Raw genomic sequence first — 19,361 nt, 5'->3', positions numbered from 1 at the left:
CTATTACGAGTTTGCTTAATGTACGTATTCATTGTACTTTGCTATTAAGATAAGTCCAGTGATCTTACTGAAGGGTCATTTGTGGATAGGAACTTATAATTTTTTTTTTATTAAAATGCACTACTCTGTTGGAAACCGATAGTGGTTGTCATCTGGAAAGATTAGGCCGACGCAGTAGCAATGTGGAATTTCCACTGCAGGCTCAATGCCTCTAAGTGGCGCTGCACACTCGCTGGGGGGAGCGTGGTGGCACTTTTTTTAATCGTCGGTGCATCATAGCACGTGGCAACACACCACGCAAATCGGCGGTGGTGTCCACAACGAACCAAACGGAAGTCCTCGCGTCCCCCCCCCATCATGCAAACCGAGGACGGTGAACCCCACCGCCAAGCCGCTCCGCTCGTGATGAGTGCAAGCAAGCGACTGTCACGCCTGCTGTTAACGCTTGCCTTGTAATAACCCGTCCGAATGACACCGCGCTCGATTTACAGCGGCCGTGTCCTTGGGGCATCCGAGAGGGTGGCCCTTTGTTTGTGCCGCCGAACTCACAAGGATGGAAAAAAAAAGAACCCGTCGTGAGTTCAAGCCTTTATCGTTGGAGGACCACAAGTTGAACTCATTTGAACTCATCATCCCTCTGAAGTCGAGAAAATAAATGACCACTTTGTGGGGAGTCAGCAGTTGCTTGTTCCACGGACAGACCGGCCTCTGCCTTCGGAATGTGGAATCACCACCACTGGCTCAGTGTCACCAAGAGAGACCAGCACTGCTTAGCACACAGTTGAGCATTGGGACACATTTGGCTTTTGATATGCTTGACGTTCACGGTGTGTTTTTGTGCACTCTTGAAACAAATACTCAAACCAGTGTCCCAGTACAGAGCAAGCAGCAGCAGCAGGCATAGCAGTCATAACCAGCATTAAATATAATGAAGAACACATCTTTGGAGTTGCTTGCTTATAAATGTGCTGTGTATGTCACTGTTTGGCTATCAGTAGCTTTCAGGAACATAAAACATTTCTTTCAAGTGACCCATCATCCGTTATCATAAAGTGTGCATTTGCTTATCCTGGCCTTCATAGAATACATGTCGAGACATTTAAAATTATTAAATATACCAAACAAATTAAAGCACAATATAAGGTCAGCATATAAAATGAAATATTTGTACAATACATTACACTATTATAAATTCCAGCATGAATAATTTCAACCCAAATGTTGCATTTCATTTCGTTTGGTCACTCATGAATATTATTGTAGACATGCAACAGGGCAGAGTAGGAATACGTATAACAATTTTTGGTAAATATATACAATATTTTATTGTTTTTAATGCATCATTTACATTATCACATAATTTCCCAGACTACTATGTACAGCATATACAAATGTTTTCACATTTTATTATCAATCACATAAAACATATTTTAAGTGATTAATGGCATGAATATGAATTAAATAAGACACGTTTAGTTCATCGTGAACTCAAACTGCCCATGTGTTAATCCGACAGTATTTTACATTTTATTGCCAGTGCAATTAAATGTCTATATTTCATAGGCCCATATAAATAACTAATTTATATCTTGGGCTAAATTTTATGCCAAAATATTCATTAAATAGTTCATGTTTTAAATTGCTTATTCATTCTTACTTCTATAGACTCCATTATTTATTCTAGTTCGAGACCCAAATTGTACCATACAATTCCACACAATCTACCATACTTAAGGTGCAGTCATTTGTTTATAAACAGTTTCGTGATATGGCCGTGGGAAAAAAAATGTTGAACAAATATAAAAATGCTACGTAAAATTGCACAAAGTGGCCAAGAATGTTCGACTCATTGCCTCATTGGTTTATCTTACAAGTAAATTTACCTTCCAAAGAGGATCTATGGCAGTGGAAAATCTATACGATTACACATCTGAAAAGAGCAGTCAGGTAGGCTGGTCCAACAATTGTGGGCTGAGCAGTTTAGATTTTACAGATGGCGATTATCTGGCTACCCAACCTACAATGCAGTGGACACAGATTCAAAACTCCACTGTGCATCGAGACAGTAGTGGCGGATCTATCGAGTGGGAAGGTGCTACAATTACTCTCCCACCCGAGGACTATACCAGAGGGGCCGAGGCAACAGGCCGCAAAATGGGTACTGGGGGTGGGTGGTAAAAGGTGGACAGGGGCCCCCATTTCATTGCATGCACCAACCAGAGCCAAAGCCAACCATGTCACGTGACTGCCTCTCGACGTACGTCTGGATTGCCTCTCACACGTCCATCTTCTCCATTTGCTGGGAGGGCGTAATTACTTTACAGGCGTCGTCTTCTGTGGTGGTCTCTGAAATGGCCTTGCTGTAGTAGAAGCGGGTCACCAGCGCCAACATGAACATCTCCAGGATCATTAGGTGCTGGTGCAGTACTGTAACGACAATGCAATCGATGCAGTGAGGTCCACTGGATTGTATTCAACGTCATCAACTCCACAATCACCACTACAAAAGGGCATCAACGCATATCAGCATCTGTCTATACGGGCAACTGGCTGGATTCATGTGAAAAAGCCACCATCCCAAATCGAGTATTTATGTAATACATAGTCAATTAGGCAGTATTATTTTGGCCAGAAATGTATGTTGCCCTGCAAGGACATTGCAGCCAGAAAAAAAAAACGAAATTAACACCCATTACTTTTACTGAATGACATAAAAAAATTGTAAAATATGACCGGGTGGCTCCATGTGGCTCACAATCAGACGGTTTTAAGTTTACATCCCAGTACGGGGTGATCGAGTCAGCTCTTTATCCCTCCAGCATTGTCATCCTAAAAAGAAAATGACCCATGCCAATGCGTTGTGAGATTTGTACCACTGACTTAGGGTCACTAACAGAGGTGCATATCGCTCATCTGAGCCGGGAGATCCTTTCAGATGAGGCCTCATTTAGAAGCTCTATAAAATCCAAATCGCCATCGACTCTATAGGCTTACCAAAAATAACACAGACTGTCTGATATTCACATGACAAATAGGGCCTCATATTAACATTTCAAATGGCCTACGGTATCTACTAAACACTGCACTCTCGTAACAGGGTCAGGACATTCAGGGACTTCAAAGAGGAGAGGTTTCGTATACGCAACGAGTGGTGCTGTTGCCACTACAATTGTTCTTGTTTCACTATGTATGTACTTTATTGTAACATTTGTGAATTGCATACGGAGTTTTTCGCAAGGATGGCCTGCAATAGATATCCCAGGCAAACAAAAATGAAGTCAAGTGAAGTAAAGCTCACTTTTGATTTAAAGCTTTCGTGACTGCAGGGATTCATACTCTTGGTTCTTTCGGTAAAGTCACCACGTAGAAGGGAAACAATAAAATAATATTTTAATTATTTTAAATATAAATAAAATAATATTTTTTTATTATTTTATTGTTTCCCTTCTACGTGACTTTACCGAAAGAACCAAGTGAAGTAAAGCTCACTTGTTAAACCAAGTGAGAACTCCGGAGACCAAGAGACATCGCCCTTGCGACAGTGACCAGGATCAGCAAAATGACAACAGAAAAACTAATAAAATAAATAAAAGTACAACAATGAAGCGAATCGATAATGGAAACTAATCTTAGATAAACAATGTATATAATTAGATCTACAAAGTATTGTAGAATATACAAAGTACTATTGACACAGCAGATCATTTATCTGCATGTCGCAAGATTCTGATACGTAATCTTGGCACTTTCAAATATATTCAAGGACACACAAGAAAGCCTACATGACTATATATATACAGGACTCAATCTGCAAGGTGTAGACGCATATATCAACAGGTGTGGTACAAAAATAGACATTTTAAAGTGGGACTATTATACGGCCAGAACTCTTTAAACATTCCCTCAGCTCATAAAGATAAAAAATCTTTATGAACATGGCCAGTAAAGGAGCATTTGTGGAGGAAGCCAGCCCAGACATTGTAATTGAGGCAAAACAAAGTTTGTGGAATTAAAAAAAAGTCCACTTTTAAATAAACATCTATGATTGCAAAATAATTACAAGAGAACTACACATTTAAGAGGTAAGATCAATTTTTAATGAACCGTGGCCAGTATTCGTTACCCCTATCTCTTGGGTGTCGCTCTCCAGATTATCATTATTTTAAGTCTTCTGCACTTCCGCCATTTGAAATCACTTCAAAGCTTATTCGTCACACGGAAAATCCTATTTAGCCAGTTACCCAGCTAGCTTCAGTGGCAACAGCCCACAGCCACTAACAACAACAGAGTTTTTTTGTTGGGGTAGAAAAGAGCCCAGGCAGCAGCCAGCCAGGAAACTCGAGGCATAGATTGTTTGGAATCGTAGTACGATTGGAGTGGCGCTCACAGGTTGGTGATCAAGGGGAAGACATTGAAGCTAGACCCGGTGTGCTCTAAGCGTGCACCTTGGAGGGCCACGTGTGGAAGAAAGGATGCAATTGCGAGGATGGCGGCATCAATTGCGTCTGCCAAGGTGACCTCTTTAAACAATCCATCAAGAGTTAAACTATAGGTTTAGTTATCAAACGACTATCATTTGGCTCTCTAAATGTAGAAAAGATGACGTAGGTAACAGCCGCCTTTCTGCCTTATTTGTCTTCACACGCGCGTGTGTTCACGTACTGAGTCCTTTGTTGCGAGCTGGAAGAATCTCGTCACATTTGATGCCACCGAACAGCACCGCAAAGTTAAAGCAGGAGCTCTGTAGTGTGGTGATGATGAGGACGGCCTGTACGCCGCATACACAGGGACACCGGAAAGCAAACACACCAAAGGTTTAGATCGGGAATCAAACCCAGATATAATATAACGTTATATATATACACACACACATATATAGCATCATACATGCAAGTTGCATTTCAAAACACTGTCGTCGAATTTGCAACATGCATACTTTTCGGACAGAGGTGTGGTAAACCACAGGCAAGCGGAAAAGCAGCCAGAGCCAGTGCTAACAATTGCCCATGTTCAGTGGTCCTACAATTGGATGTTTGGCAAGCTCAAAACATCCCAATCTTGACTTGTAGTTTTTTTGTTATTTTCTTTGAACCTATCTACGTGGCATACTCTTTGGTTCTCTCTTTCGGTAAAGTCACATAGGTAGAACGCGACTTTTGCCGAAAGAACCAAAGAGTATGGATTCCTGCAGTCACGAAAGCTTCAAATTCAGGTTCTATCTACGTGACTTTACCGAAAGACCCAAAGAATATCCAAACATCCCAATTTGTCCTAAATAGGGACATTTGACCAAATCCAATATTAATGCCCTTCACCTGTGAAAGCGTAATTGCCTCTCAAGACTCTTTTTCATTAGAGTCCCTCATTGGATTATTTGGGCATTGCCATGAATGCGTATTTGGCATGTGGGTGATTTGATCGTGAAGCAAATCGTGAATCCTTTGAGAAGATCTCGGCATGCTCGAGAAGGATTTCCCATGCATTGGTCTTCACGTGCCACTGCAGTCCACCTCTTCAGACTTACCAACCTTTCAATGAAAAGCAAAGTAATATTGAACACTTTTCAGCATTAAATGGGTATAAAAGGTGGCTAAATGGACTGCGCTGAGCCGTGAGAGCTGACATGGAGGAGGCTCTGAACTGCAGAGCTCTTAGGCATTGTTCTCAAAATATCAGCGTATTTTTGCCCAAACGAGTAGTAAGGGTGACTCCTATCTTGATTGGTAGCTCTGAGATAGAATCCTATATTCACAGCATCAAAAGTAAATTAAATTCTTTTTTATTTTACTTGGTAAGGCCCACTGAGCTATATAGGTTTTTTTTTCAGAAGCGACCTGGCCACAAATGATAGCGCAACGAAGTGGCTGATCATGTGGACATTTATAGCAGCAAAAAAATGTAAATGTTTCTAAATGTGGAGGGAAAACTGAAGGACTCGGAGAAAAATCCACACGACCATGGGGAGAGACACGCAAACTCCAAATATACAGGCATCAGGATCGGGATTGAACCCACGACCTCCTGCATACGAGGCAAGGCAGTTAACATCTCACAACCGCAGCATCAAAGTTAAGCAGCGAGAAGTCTCTCCGCTAAGCCCTTCCCACAGGGCGGTGTGAGCCGATAATCACCTGTATGTACGTACGTATGTCGAACATCTTTTCGCACGGGACGTGGCCAACCATGCTAACCTGAAGGCAAAAGGTTCGGGGTAACAAAATAAAATGCCCAAACTGCAGGGACCTGATTGATGATGAACTTGGGCAGGATGTGCGTGTGGGCGAGCTGGACGCGGACGTGGGAGTAGAGCATCGAGACGGGCCACACGGCGAACAGGGTCAGCAGGGACGGCATCATCATGACCCACGAGCCCAGACTCGCCACGTTCAGCTGCCCGCGCACACGACAAGCGGCGAGCACGCATTCCAGTCAACGTGTGGGACACGGCCGCAGCGCCGGCGTACAAATTGGCGAGAGTTAATTGCCGCGCGACTCTTCTTTTTTGTACGTGCGGATCTCAGCTTGCCGTGAAGGCACGCGGAATTCGCATTCCTCGCTTGTGTGATGCCATTTGATTAAAAAAGACATTGTCCAAGAAATTAAACGAGCGTTGGGGCACCGCTTGTCTCCATGTCAGGACTGAGCCAGTGGTGGAAATTCCTCATTTCTAAGGCAGGGGCCAGTCTCTCCTCGGACAACCACTGGGTGGGCTGAATCAGCCCCTCACGGGGATTTGAACTCACACACTTCCAGTTGGGTGTCAAGCGTTCTGCCACGGTGCCAGCCATCTAAAGGCGTTAGGCATGAATCTATTTTGAGGAGACAGCGCTGTCCGCTCGAATTTTTTATATATATATTCATTGTTGTGCCAGCCGTACAAGTCACTGCAATGAATTTGAATTGTTTCACCGACTTGTACACAGTCAGTGTGCAAAGTTGATGAAACCAATCGAGTGCAGACAGAAGCGAGTTGAATTTAACGCGGACCAGACATCACCCTGTTGAACTTATACAAAGCTTTAAAGCTATGTGTTAGAATATGCATAGATTATACAAGTACTGAGGCAGGCACGTATGACAACATCGATGTTTGGGTACACGTTTTGATTTAATTGAATGCAACAACACCCACATCTGTCAAAATGGTATCCACGGCTGCACTTTTTTTTGCAATACATTAAATATGTAATGCACCACTGACTTCGCAAAACAACATAACAATGGTCGTATCAGCTCATATCATGGCAGAGGGAACATAGCATTGCTGCATTTGTAATTCAAACGCAGGGCGGGTGACGAGGCGAGGCACTGCGGTCTAAGATGAAAATAAAAGGGGAGTCCCTGCTTACTCAGCTTCTTGTAACATTTTGCCTCCCTATAAAATAAAAAAAATATATATATAATATGAACGGAAGGGGGGGAAACATTGTTTCTTTACCTATTATTTATTTTATGTAATACTTACTTTTCTTATGCTATTATTTTGCGCGCGATTGCAATTTATTTTGCTCAGTCGGTGTTTGATGCTGAGGTCGAGATGGGTTTATTTTTTTTATTCTTTTTGCTCTATGTACCCTGGACCGCTCCCATTCTGCTGTAATGTGCACTGGTGCCCACTTTATTGAGGGAAAGATTGGCAGATAAAATAAAGATTGAATGATTCATTTTAAAACACATTAAGGGTAATCTGCTCAGTTCTTTATAAAGAATGTAGGTCTGAATACAGTGCCATCCACTCACTTTGCCCGGGATGATGAGGCCGTCGATGACGAAGACGTTGCCGATGAAAAGAATGATGAGCCGCACACATAAAATGTACATGACGATCTGCCGGAGAATCCTTATATTGATCCTGTGAGGAGACATGGCCGTGACCCACGCAAAGGACAATTTAAAATATCACTGAGCGAGCATGAGACAGGTGGAGCATGAAACGTCGGACATCGTGCGGAACAACATGCGGCACGACCGGAAAACACATCGAAGAACGACACACGGTGGGACTTTGTCGAATACGTAATGTGTGTTGAACTTCTTTCGAACCGTACGTAGCCAACCGTGCTCATCGGAGGTGTGGGGGAAGAACAACAAACTAGACATGCTTGTGTTTTACTTGTAGCCTCCACTCCCCCTACCCCACACCCCCAACCTCCCTGTCTAACCTCCCTGGCTCCTCCCTCCCCTTCTCTTGCCTATACGGCCTCTTGGTACAGGAGCCCCTTTTGCCCACTTCAGCAAATGATTTCTTGCTGCGGTTGCCCCACCTGATGGCGGCCGCTTGTGCTGCGCCCGAAACGTCGTGATTTAATTTATTTTATTTTTTTACCTGCGTGACTTTACCGAAAGAACTCAAAGAGTATGAATCCCTGCAGTCACGGAAAACTTCAAATCTAGATTAGACACAAAAAGTAGTTCTAGAGGGGCCCGATTAATGTGGGGGGCTCGAGGGGCTGCAGCGTGGGGCCTCTGAGTTTGAGAGGCCCCAAAAATAAACTGAACTGCTTGTTGTGTTAAGTTTGTTTGCCCCTAGCCTCGCAGCTCCGATTAGCACGGTTGGCTATGTGCGGTGAGAAAGAAATTCAACATACATACAGACTCATAAAGGTTTTTGGGTTATATCGCGTAAGTATAAGCGTGTTGTAAACCTCCACCACCCGACACAGCCAGTAAGGTTCGTCACGTAAACAACGCGCCAATTAGTTACTACTTAAGCCCACCGGTGTGTTGGAGAGTAAATCCGCAACATTTACAATTGTAACGCAAAAACCTTCATCATGAATAATATTGGTCGCGAAAGCCTACGTGTTAAACTGATTCATACAGACTGCTTTTAATAGATGAGGCGCAATACTGGAGTACTACAATACATACGTGCCCTTTAGGTGAGATTCAGCAATTAAAATCGCAGCATCGCTAAGTGCATTACTGCCAGTTATGTGCCGATGTTAAAATAGTTGTGTCCATTTTGGATTTGAAATCGCATTACAATTGGTATGTTAAAATCTCGAAATTTTAAAACTGAGGCGAATAACATTAATTGTTTGGCATTGACGGTCAGTTGAGTGGCAATATCAAAACAGAGATGTCCCAAAACGCCCAAAGGCTCTGGGCCCGCGTTGAACTCGACCGGGTCCCCTGCCCGCCTCTTGCCCAGCGCTCGTGGATCGCCCATTTGGCCAAACAGTGGCGCAGGTTTTGACGGCCTCACCTGTTGAACTCCACGGTGGGCAGACAGAGGCAGCAGCAGCAGCAGGGCCCCGTGCTCGTGCGGAAGGACTCGTTCTCAAGCTTGCTCAGCATTGAGCTCGTACCCCCCATGTACACGATGGTGAGCTCCACGAACAGGTATATGCAAACGCCAAAGTAACTGTTTGCGGGGAGGGAGGGGGGAATAACGGCGCGTGAGAAGATGAATATTTTTACTTTGAAGGACATTAATGTCGCACGAGTACTGGAAGACGACGCGGCAGGAAGGCATCGTTGGTTGTCGACGTGTGTCCGGGTGGGTGCGTCACTCCTGCGGGATGGAAGAGGGCAAGTTGCTAAGGGAGGCATTGGGGTGGCGCCGATAGGTTGGTGACCAAAGGGAATGAGCTAAAGCCCAATTTGTGACGAGACTTTCAAGATGTGCCCCTTTGATGTGGGGCGTCGGCTGTGCCACAGCGGCGAGATCTGGCGAGGCCTGGTGGCATCGGCGATACACTTGGCTGTGATGAGGTCTGTTCTGGAGGCGTTACAGGAAGGCGATCGGTAAAGAGGGGGGGAACAACTTACACGGACGAGAGGAACTCGGTGAAAACCGTCGCGCGGGGCACCCACATGGCGATGGTGGCTCCAGAGGCAATCACCTGGACAGCGGCGAATAGAATACGAACTTCATTAGACGAATGATATGACATCATGAGCTTGACAATTAACTGTTATTTCATGGGGCCTCTCTGTTATTTATAGATTACAGTGAGGAGGATTGCAACTGAAGGTATTGAAACAAAAAAAATGTCATTAATGGCATTAATCTCCAACTTACATCCCTAAGCCAATAGTGGAAAATCTGCATTCCTATGATGGGGCCTAAGGTACACATAAGACGCTCATTTGTTAACTCCCCACAAAGTGGTTTGAGTATTATCGGCTCTAGACATACGATGGGTGGGACTGACCCCTCGCTCAGTTGAGTCAATTGGTTTAACCGCATTTATATAAAAAAGAATGTCCTTTATTTTCCAACACAGTCTATAGCCTCGCCAAGTCTCAAGGCTCTGATGACAGTGAGAGTATTAAAAAACAACAATTGCTACACTCTATAAATATTCACAATATTTAGTTTGTTTCATTACAGTATTCTAAACTACAGTGTGTACACTATGCCAAAATACAGATGGGTTCATGAAAATAAAAAGTGAAGAGTTTGTTTATACAACTAAAAAAAAGGTGTATTACTGACACTTGCATTATTATGGAGAGCTCTCACTCGGCCAGCCGAAACATCACAGGGTAATTGTCGTAAAAGTAAACAAATCCATTTCCTTCTTCATCTATGCATCATCACCACAGAAACTAAATTATACAGCAGCGTACACAATTATCATGAGATGCGTGCTGTAAAAAAAAGCACTGGACAAATAACACAAATGCTGAATACTGTACAATAATAACCTTTTAGGCTAATAACGAGCCGCCACAATATTCGCTCGTTCTCAGAGAGAGAGAACGACTCGGAGGCATGGGGGGGGGGGGGGGCGGGGGGAGCCACCAACAAGCGGAAAGGTAGCCCAGCGGTGAGCCAGCACCAACAATTGCCCAAGCTCTGCGGTCCGCTAATATATTCAGGCGTCATCGACCAATGAATGAGCGTTATTACATGTGGGTGGAAACCGGAGTACCCGGAGAAAACCTAAGTTGGGCAACACTCTATCCCTGTAAGAGTTGGAAATAGATTTAGATTGATCAACTTGCTTTATTGACATATCCTGGCGAGCCAAGGTGCGGCGGAGACCTCGACACCCACGGAAATGGAATTTCACGACGCAGCACTGGAGTCAAGGCATATTCCGCCACCACCGCCCGAGTAAATTATATTTAGAATTCACAATTTTTTTTTTAAATGCAATCCCATACGGGAAAACATTGGTGGTGGAAATTAAGAACGTCACTGGAGTGCGGGGCTAAGCAAGCAGTCAGTCATCCATCTGACGCAAACAACTCCTTTGAGCCTCCATTATAAAACACATCTTTACAATTCTGAGAGGCCATTGCAAAACGTGATTTCGTAATGCACACAAGGGTAGCAAGGGGTTTAGTAGCCTGATCATGTGACTTTCAAGTTTATAGGCTTCATTGTTCGTACTTTATACGAATGTGAATTGTGCAAAAGAGGGCTGGGAAATTCTGCATCAGCTAAAGTGAGCACGATTCTTGATTCGATCGTCATCGCTGGGCTTGGCCTGGCATGAGGAGTAACGTACCGCAGGACATCCTGTGATCACCAGCTTGGCAACGCGGAGGGAACGGTTCATGGGTTTTCTTGTGAAGTACAGGGACCTCTCGATGTATATGAGAACGCAGAATAACGCCATCACGGACAGGATGATGAACATGAAAATGTTGATGGTGTGTCCCTTGACAACTGTGAACACACACAACTCATCATTATGAACAGCTCCGAATGATCCCACACGGTCTTGAGATTCCACAATCCGTCTCATTCCTGCACGTCAGCTCATCTAATCATTCCATCTCCACAATGGTTGTCCTTCGGGGATGTGTTCCCTTCTTTGGCTGAACTTCCATCATGAGTCTGGTCCATTAGCTAACCATCTCTTCTAGCAATATCTTTGCCAAGCGCACTTTTTCTTCAAGTCACTACATCTCTAAATTGCATTTGTTATCTTACACTTGAGTTCCTCTCCTTTTGTCTCTCAGTTGATTTTTTTCTAGCATGCATCTCCCTACACATTCTGTGTGCATTTTCCAAAAGTTTTTTTGTCAGCGTCTGTGTTTTATACATGTCATAGAAGCATTCCTGTCAACCCCTTATCAGTGCCTACCTTATTACAGACCAATTCAGACCTTATTGGTCACCCCGTGCCCTTATAAATCTCAACCATCATCCTACAAAGTGAGAAATACAAAGACAAAAAAATTGCCCGTTCTGAAACGGCTGTACGCCGTATGAACCTGAAAACTCAAATTCCCTGTACAAGAATACGGGTAAACCGTATGGGTTGACAGGTGTGTAGCAGCTAAGAATGCGTTGATTTCAAACTTGCTTTGTTCGCAACATGGGTAAGTTGCTTTTACAAACGTGTTCTCACTCGCGTCTATTTCATCAAATTGATTTCATTTCACCGTCACCGTTACACAAATTACTTGGCGATACTACGTTGGCAACGGTGCACAAATAACAAAAAAACTCGACACAATAATCAATAACACTGCCTTGAAAGGATAAGTGCGTAATGGACAATGGCCCTACATCACAGTGCATAGAGACCACAGGGCCGACATACATAATGTATTGTGTGTTTAAAGTTACATCCCTCCAACAATTATCTTCTGAGCCAACTTGTTTCACACGAGACCTTTTTTTTTTCGGCTCGTGTGTTTTTTTTCATCTTTAGCTCAATCGTGCGGAATTATTTATGAAGTTCCTTCGCGACGTTTCCTGCAGTTCACGCTGAACTTGCAAGGAGGACAGCGACACATTAGAAAATCACAAGATGGGGAACTTTAGGAAATATTTATTCCGAACATACCACACAAGTGTCCAGAGTGTTTAGCACAACATACTGTAGGGGAAAGTGCTGTTAGCGAGCAACTATGAAGGCCGGAACGGTACACGAAGGGGGTGGGTGGCCAGCACCACGCCCGACCGCCTTTGTCTCCCTAGTGGCGATGTTTACACACCGCACCAGGTACTCATTTGAGGCTGAGTCGACCTAGGGGGAGGTTCGGGACCGGTTCACTGGTGTTGGCCGTGGAGCAGGAATCGAACCCGTGTCGCCAGGTTCATAGCGCAGCGTAGCGCTAACCGCTACACTACCGCTCCCCACCACACACGCACGCTACGAGGAAGTTTACTTAGGTTAAGTGACAGACTGGGCTAGGTTAAGTCTCAGGAGGGCCCAAGGGATAGGCACAATCATGGGGAGAGCTCTGTGAAGTCAATTTCTTGCCCCGACCACCACCGGTGCCGGATGCCAAACACTCCGTTGTTATTTACTTTTGGTTACAGCAGTTATAGTTTTTTTTCACGTGATATACAAATTGTAAAGGTAAATTAAATCCAAAAAAGAGCAATTGAATTGAAATGTTCAGCACATAACTGATAGTGATACACGTATATTCTATGGCTTTCATAACCTATTTATCTATAGGGTACTGTATATGATCTCTTTATAAAACAGTCTATAGTATATACCGGATATATGAGGCATTGGGCCGCGGTGCCCCTTAGAAACCGCGTATTTAACCGGTCCTGCCGACACAAAGACAAAGATCACCCGTGTAGCCTTTAACAGACTGTCGGGGCAAGTGCTCTTAAGCGAGCAGCACACGGGAGAGTGGGTGGCCAGCACCACGCCCGGCCGCCTTTGCCTGTCGAGATATTCATTTGAGGCCGAGTCTACCTAGGGGAGGCCCAGGACCGGTTGTTCAGATCATCGTCACTGGTGGGTGTTGGTGGGCCGTGAGCGGGGATCGAACTGGGACGTCTGGCGGCTTCGTCAGGCGGCTCGCTAACCGCTGCGCTTGCGCTCCCCTGCGGACACGTACACGAAACCTTGTAATGAACTGTTCCACACAAGCACACTCTGATGATACACAACCCGTTAGCCCTGCCCGACACCGAACTACACAAATTATGTGCCTATTGCCGCCGTCAAAGCTGCTCGAACACCGCGAACTGGCGAGACACGGGGTGGGTGAGCGGGTGGTTGGGTAGGTGGCGTGTGGTTGGGTGAGCGTGTGGGTGGATGGGTGAGCAGGTAGTTAGGTGGGTGGTTGAGCGTGTGGTTGGGTGGGTGAGCGTGTGGGTGGGTGGATGGGTGAACAGGTGGTTGGGTGGGTGGGTGAGGGTGTGGTTGGGTGGGTGAGCGTGTGGGTGGGTAGGTGAACGTGTGGGTGGGTGAACGTATGGGTGGGTGAACGTGTGGGTGGGTGGGTGAGCGGGTGGTTGGGTGGGTGACCGTGTGGGTGGGTGAGCGTGTGGGTGGGTGAGCGTGTGGGTGGGTGAGCGGGTGGTTGGGTGGGTAACCGTGTGGATGGTTGGGTGGGTGAGCGCGTGTGGGATGCATTACGCGCAAAGATGGCCGTGGAGTTTGGCGACTCCTGGGCGCAGGTGATGTTGTTGGCGGTGGAGCCATTGCCGATGCTGCTGCTGTTGCTCATGTTCGTCTGGGTGGGCTGCGTGGTCATGGTGGCTGCTTGCGAGCTCCCGGCAACTTAACGTGGCGATTGCACGGCGCGGGTCGCCCTTTTTATAGGGGAGCGCTCACTCCCAACTCCGCTCGCCCTCTCGCTCGCTTCACCGCAACACGCGAAAGCTCTCGGCGCTTATATGGCCCACCGCGCCAATTCACCTTCGTCCTTGGTCACTGCACGCAAGTTCATTCCCGGGGGGGGGGGGGGAGGTTTCTCCATTGCAAAATGTGCCGAGAAGACGCTGCGTGTTCCCACGAGGGTCTGAATGTACGACTGAGTCGAAGTGGACCAACGCGATATTGTTGGACCCTCTCGCTTGCACGTCCGTCAGTTCATCTGATCGCGCTACGGGTCTGATTGAAGGTGCACTCACTGTGATGCCGTGTGCTTAAAGCTACGGGAGAATTGGAGATACGTACGTACACCTGTTGCGTCTGGGACAGCTATTGAAGGCAGGGTTACGTTTAAAAAAAAAACAAGCGGCGGATGAGAGCAATTTGGAAGAGTGATTTTATGACGCTGAAATTTATACAAAAAAACGAAGCAAAAAGCCTAAAGCGTGTACCAGCTGCTATGAAACGCGATTTAGGCACGTGGCCATTGACCATAAACAATTAACTCATGCTCTTTGTTTCTCAGAGTTGATAATATATTACAGTATTTCTTATTGTTTACCCAGGAGAACCCGAATCCCTGTCACCCATCCTAGTGCCCACCAGGATCAACTCTGCTTAAAGTCCAGGGCCGTCGCGATGGCGATATGTTAACTACCTCGCATGGTATACAGGATGTCGTGAGTCACCACCGGCGTGAAGTCGATGAATAAAGAAGATCAGCAGCACGGACTCGCATGTAATAAACACACATTGTTACCTATTTCTGACAGCTGCATTGCAACGAATTTCATCAGTACATTGATATCTTCACAATGTTCAAAAATATATATATATTTACCTCTATTGTACGACTACCACTGAAGTACTACACGCAATAATCACAGTCGTTTGTCACGTACCTGTGTGCAGTTTATATTTAAGATGGGCGGCATAGCTAGAGATGCTGGAGCACAACAAGTGTGACTTATAACCCAGCAGTTCCTGGCCACGCACTGAACAAGAGGGAAGAATATCTGTAAACATTGCCGTTTTTTGCCTTCTTGTCTCATACAGCCTCGCAAATAAAATAAAAAAAGCCGGTCGGACAATGCTGAGTCTTCCAGATTTAAACCTGCAGTGCAATGCAGCATGCTTTTTTTTGTACTGCAAAAGGTAAAAAAAAATTCCTGGCATTCTACGGGGCGCTGTTCGCCACGCGCAATACGGGCGCAACCTTTGAGTTGATGAAACATTTACAGCCTTCATAATTAAGAGCCAGCAATAAATGACCCTCTGAGGTAGCCGCTTAAAAGTTGAGGCAGTTATTTGAAGGGGCTCGTTCACGAGTTTATGTCCTTTATAGACTGAATACAGCTTCATAAGCCGCGAAGCGGTATGCGGCCTTGTAGCGTCAGCATTCGCTGCCTTCGACTTACATAAAGTCACGGACACAAAGAGGTGTGGTGGGTTTTAATCTCTTGTCCAAGGACGCAGTGTTCTTGTCCCACACGACAGCTGAGAGTCTTGCCTCTGGACCAGCAGCCATACGTTATCTCTTCCCGCAGCCAATCGGACAATGTTAAAGCACTGTTGTTATTTTTTTTCTCACAAAATGTATCTTGTGTAATTGCTATCATAAGGTAAAGATCTCTCATGACACGTTGAAATCACCCCGTGCGTTAGAACATGGCCCACAGAGGCAGGCGTCGGTAGAACTGCCTCTGCTATCTCTTTATATATAAATATATACTCTGGTTTTTTCTGTAAAGTCACGTAGGTATAAAATGAAATAAATCACGTTTCGATTGCAACACAAGCAATCGTCATCAGGTGGGAAAAACCACAATCGAAACGTCGTGATTTAATTTATTTTATTTTCTACCTACGTGACTTTACCGAAAGAACCAAATATTATGGATCCCTGCAGTCACGAAAACTTCAAATCTAGATTATAAATATATATTTTGTTTTAACAGGTAAGGCCCACTGAGCTTTAGAGCTCTTATTCAGAAGCGACCTGGCCACAAATAATAGCTCGACCAAGTAAGTGGCTTATCACGTGGACATTTTTTTAGCAGCCCAATACTCTTCACGCATGTTGATTCTAAATGTGGAGTGAAAATCCAGAGGACCTCCAGAAAAAAGTCAACACGACCACGGGGAGAACATGCAAACTCCAAATATAAAGGCGTCAGAGTCCGGGTCGAAACCACAACTCTTACGTACCAGGCAAGGAAGGTAACATCTCGCCACAGCGTGAGGATGTTCACCTTCCCGCAGGTCCTGCCACAAAATAAATATTAGTTGCACGACAATGTGACCAATATGGAATGTGAGACTAAAAAACAGCACCCTTTGTAAAACTAAAATTCCTCGCACAGCCATAACAGGCTGTTGGACAACGTATTATTAGCGAGCACCTATTAAGGCGGTGGTGGCATGACCCTTGCGGTAGCGCGTTTATCAGTTGTTGGGGAGACCCGAAATTCGAAACCAGCGTGCCGCCTGGATTCGAACTTTATTGCCACATCGCTCGCTTAGCCATCAGCTAGCTCGGCATCCTCGACATCAACACGGAACGTCGCTTGCTAATAATCATCCGTGCTGTACTTAAGAAGCAGCGGCAAGAGCAGTAACAGGAAGTGCTTGTCGCGTTAGTCACTGCCTCAAATCTTTGGAAAACCCCATTGTAAAACTGATAAGATTATCAGGATAGTTGAACTCGTTTGCCTAGCTGTAGTAATGTATCTTTACCGCTTTACCTGCCTTTCAAGCTGAATGGCCAGCACAAACGAGGTTTGGAAAACAGTATTTGCGGCAGGAATTAAAAGCAATCCCACGGCCAATACAAGAACTGGGCCCTATCACAAGCACCAATGACTCCAAAATTACATTGTAATCTTCCTCGTATGCCTCCGCATAGACAACACTTAAAAGATGTGTCAGATACATGAAACATACATTATGCAACGCGTGCTTTCAAGGACTACATGTACAACATGCGGTCATTGAAGTTTCCATTGTGTTTTATGTTGAGGGGTGGTAAACGTCAACCAGCCAGCAGTGTTGACAGTGATGTTTGATGTGTAAATCATTACACCAGCTGGGTACGGGGGTGTACACGCTACTCATGAAAGCTCACCCCAAACACATGGCTGGGAAGTCTGGCAGAATTTACACCGCAAACATGTACCACAGTATACGTGTATAGTAATTTTGTCAATCCACTGCTGGACGAGGAGCTTCCCATGCCATGAGAGTCGGGTTGCCACCTGGACAGTCCGGGAATCTGTGTTCGGGTGGCCGGAATTTATTTGGACTGAGATCTGTAATCGTGTCGAGCTTTATTTCGGTCTGCTACACAGTATCCAGGGGTCGTCGGTTCGATCCCTTCCCTCCGCCGCCTCTGTCCAACCAGAAGTGTAATTGGGTGTAATATGTTTAGTCCAGGGGACGGCAATCTGCGGCTCCGGAGCCACATGCGGCTCTTTATGGACTGCATCGCGGCTCGTGAAATATTGAGCTTTATACCAAATTTGTAAGAAAAAAAACCGTGGTTCTTCTTGTTATTTTGATTAATGACCCCTGACCGTGGAAGTCCAGCTTACCATGGAAGTCCAGCTTACCATGGAAGTCCAGCTTACCATGGAAATCCAGCTTACCATGGAAGTCCAGCTTACCATGGAAGTCCAGTTTACCATGGAAGTCCAGTTTACCATGGAAATCCAGCTTACCATGGAAGTCCAGCTTACCATGGGAGTCCAGCTTATCATGGAAGTCCAGCTTACCATTGAAGTCCAGCTTACCATGGAAGTCCAGTTCACCATGGAAGTCCAGCTTATCATGGAAGTCCAGCTTACCATGGAAGTCCAGTTTACCATGGAAGTCCAGTTTACCATGGAAGTCCAGCTTACCATGGAAGTCCAGTTTACTATGGAAGTCCAGTTTACCATGGAAGTCCAGCTTACCATGGAAGTCCAGTTCACCATGGAAGGCCAGCTTATCATGGAAGTCTAGTTTACCATGGAAGTCCAGCTTACCATTCAAGTCCAGCTTATCATGGAAGTCCAGTTTACCATGGAAGTCCAGCTTACCATGGAAGTCCAGCTTACCATGGAAGTCCAGTTTACTATGGAAGTCCAGCTTACCATGGAAGTCCAGTTCACCATGGAAGTCCAGCTTACCAAGGAAGTCCAGCTTACCATGGAAGTTCAGTTCACCATGGAAGTCCAGCTTATCATGGAAGTCCAGTTTACCATGGAAGTCCAGCTTATCGTGGAAGTCCAGTTTACTATGGAAGTCCAGTTCACCATGGAAGTCTAGCTTATCATGGATGTCCAGTTTACCATGGAAGTCCAGTTTACTATGGAAGTCCAGCTTACCATAGAAGTCCAGTTCACCATGGAAGTCCAGCTTATTATGGAAGTCCAGTTCACCATGAAAGTCCAGCTTACCGTGGAAGTCCAGTTTACCATGGAAGTCCAGCTTATCGTGGAAGTCCAGTTTACCATGGAAGTCCAGATTACCATGGAAGTCCAGTTTACCATGGAAGTCCAGCTTACCATAGAAGTCCAGCTTACCATGGAAGTCCAGTTTACTATGGAAATCCAGTTTACCATGGAAGTCCAGCTTATCGTGGAAGTCCAGTTTACCATGGAAGTCCAGCTTACCATAGAAGTCCAGTTTACCATGGAAGTCCAGTTTACCATGGAAGTCCAGCTTACCATAGAAGTCCAGCTTACCATGGAAGTCCAGTTCACCATGGAAGTCCAGCTTACCAAGGAAGTCCAGCTTACCATGGAAGTCCAGTTCACCATGGAAGTCCAGCTTATCATGGAAGTCCAG

General features: G+C 45.3%; 1 protein-coding gene across 1 annotated transcript; it reads right to left on the bottom strand.

Moving 5' to 3' along the window:
• Positions 1-575: 575 nt before the first annotated feature.
• LOC116943663 (organic solute transporter subunit alpha-like) lies at positions 576-14,587 on the bottom strand. The gene is made up of 8 exons (XM_032956700.2): positions 14,298-14,587; positions 11,466-11,626; positions 9,775-9,848; positions 9,209-9,367; positions 7,741-7,852; positions 6,244-6,390; positions 4,663-4,768; positions 576-2,427 (listed from the first exon to the last, which is right to left on the bottom strand). The coding sequence occupies exons 1-8, from the start codon at positions 14,413-14,415 to the stop codon at positions 2,276-2,278; spliced, it is 1,029 nt and encodes a 342-aa protein (XP_032812591.2). The 5' UTR covers positions 14,416-14,587; the 3' UTR covers positions 576-2,275.
• Between the last annotated feature and the right edge of the window lie 4,774 nt (positions 14,588-19,361).

This window comes from Petromyzon marinus, chromosome 18 (assembly GCF_048934315.1).
Source record: "Petromyzon marinus isolate PM22_M1 ecotype Great Lakes invasive population chromosome 18, UKy_Petmar_22M1.pri1.0, whole genome shotgun sequence".
Taxonomy (NCBI): Eukaryota; Metazoa; Chordata; class Hyperoartia; order Petromyzontiformes; family Petromyzontidae; genus Petromyzon; species Petromyzon marinus.
Note: the sequence above shows the minus strand (reverse complement) of the source record. Positions and strands in the feature narration are given on the sequence as shown.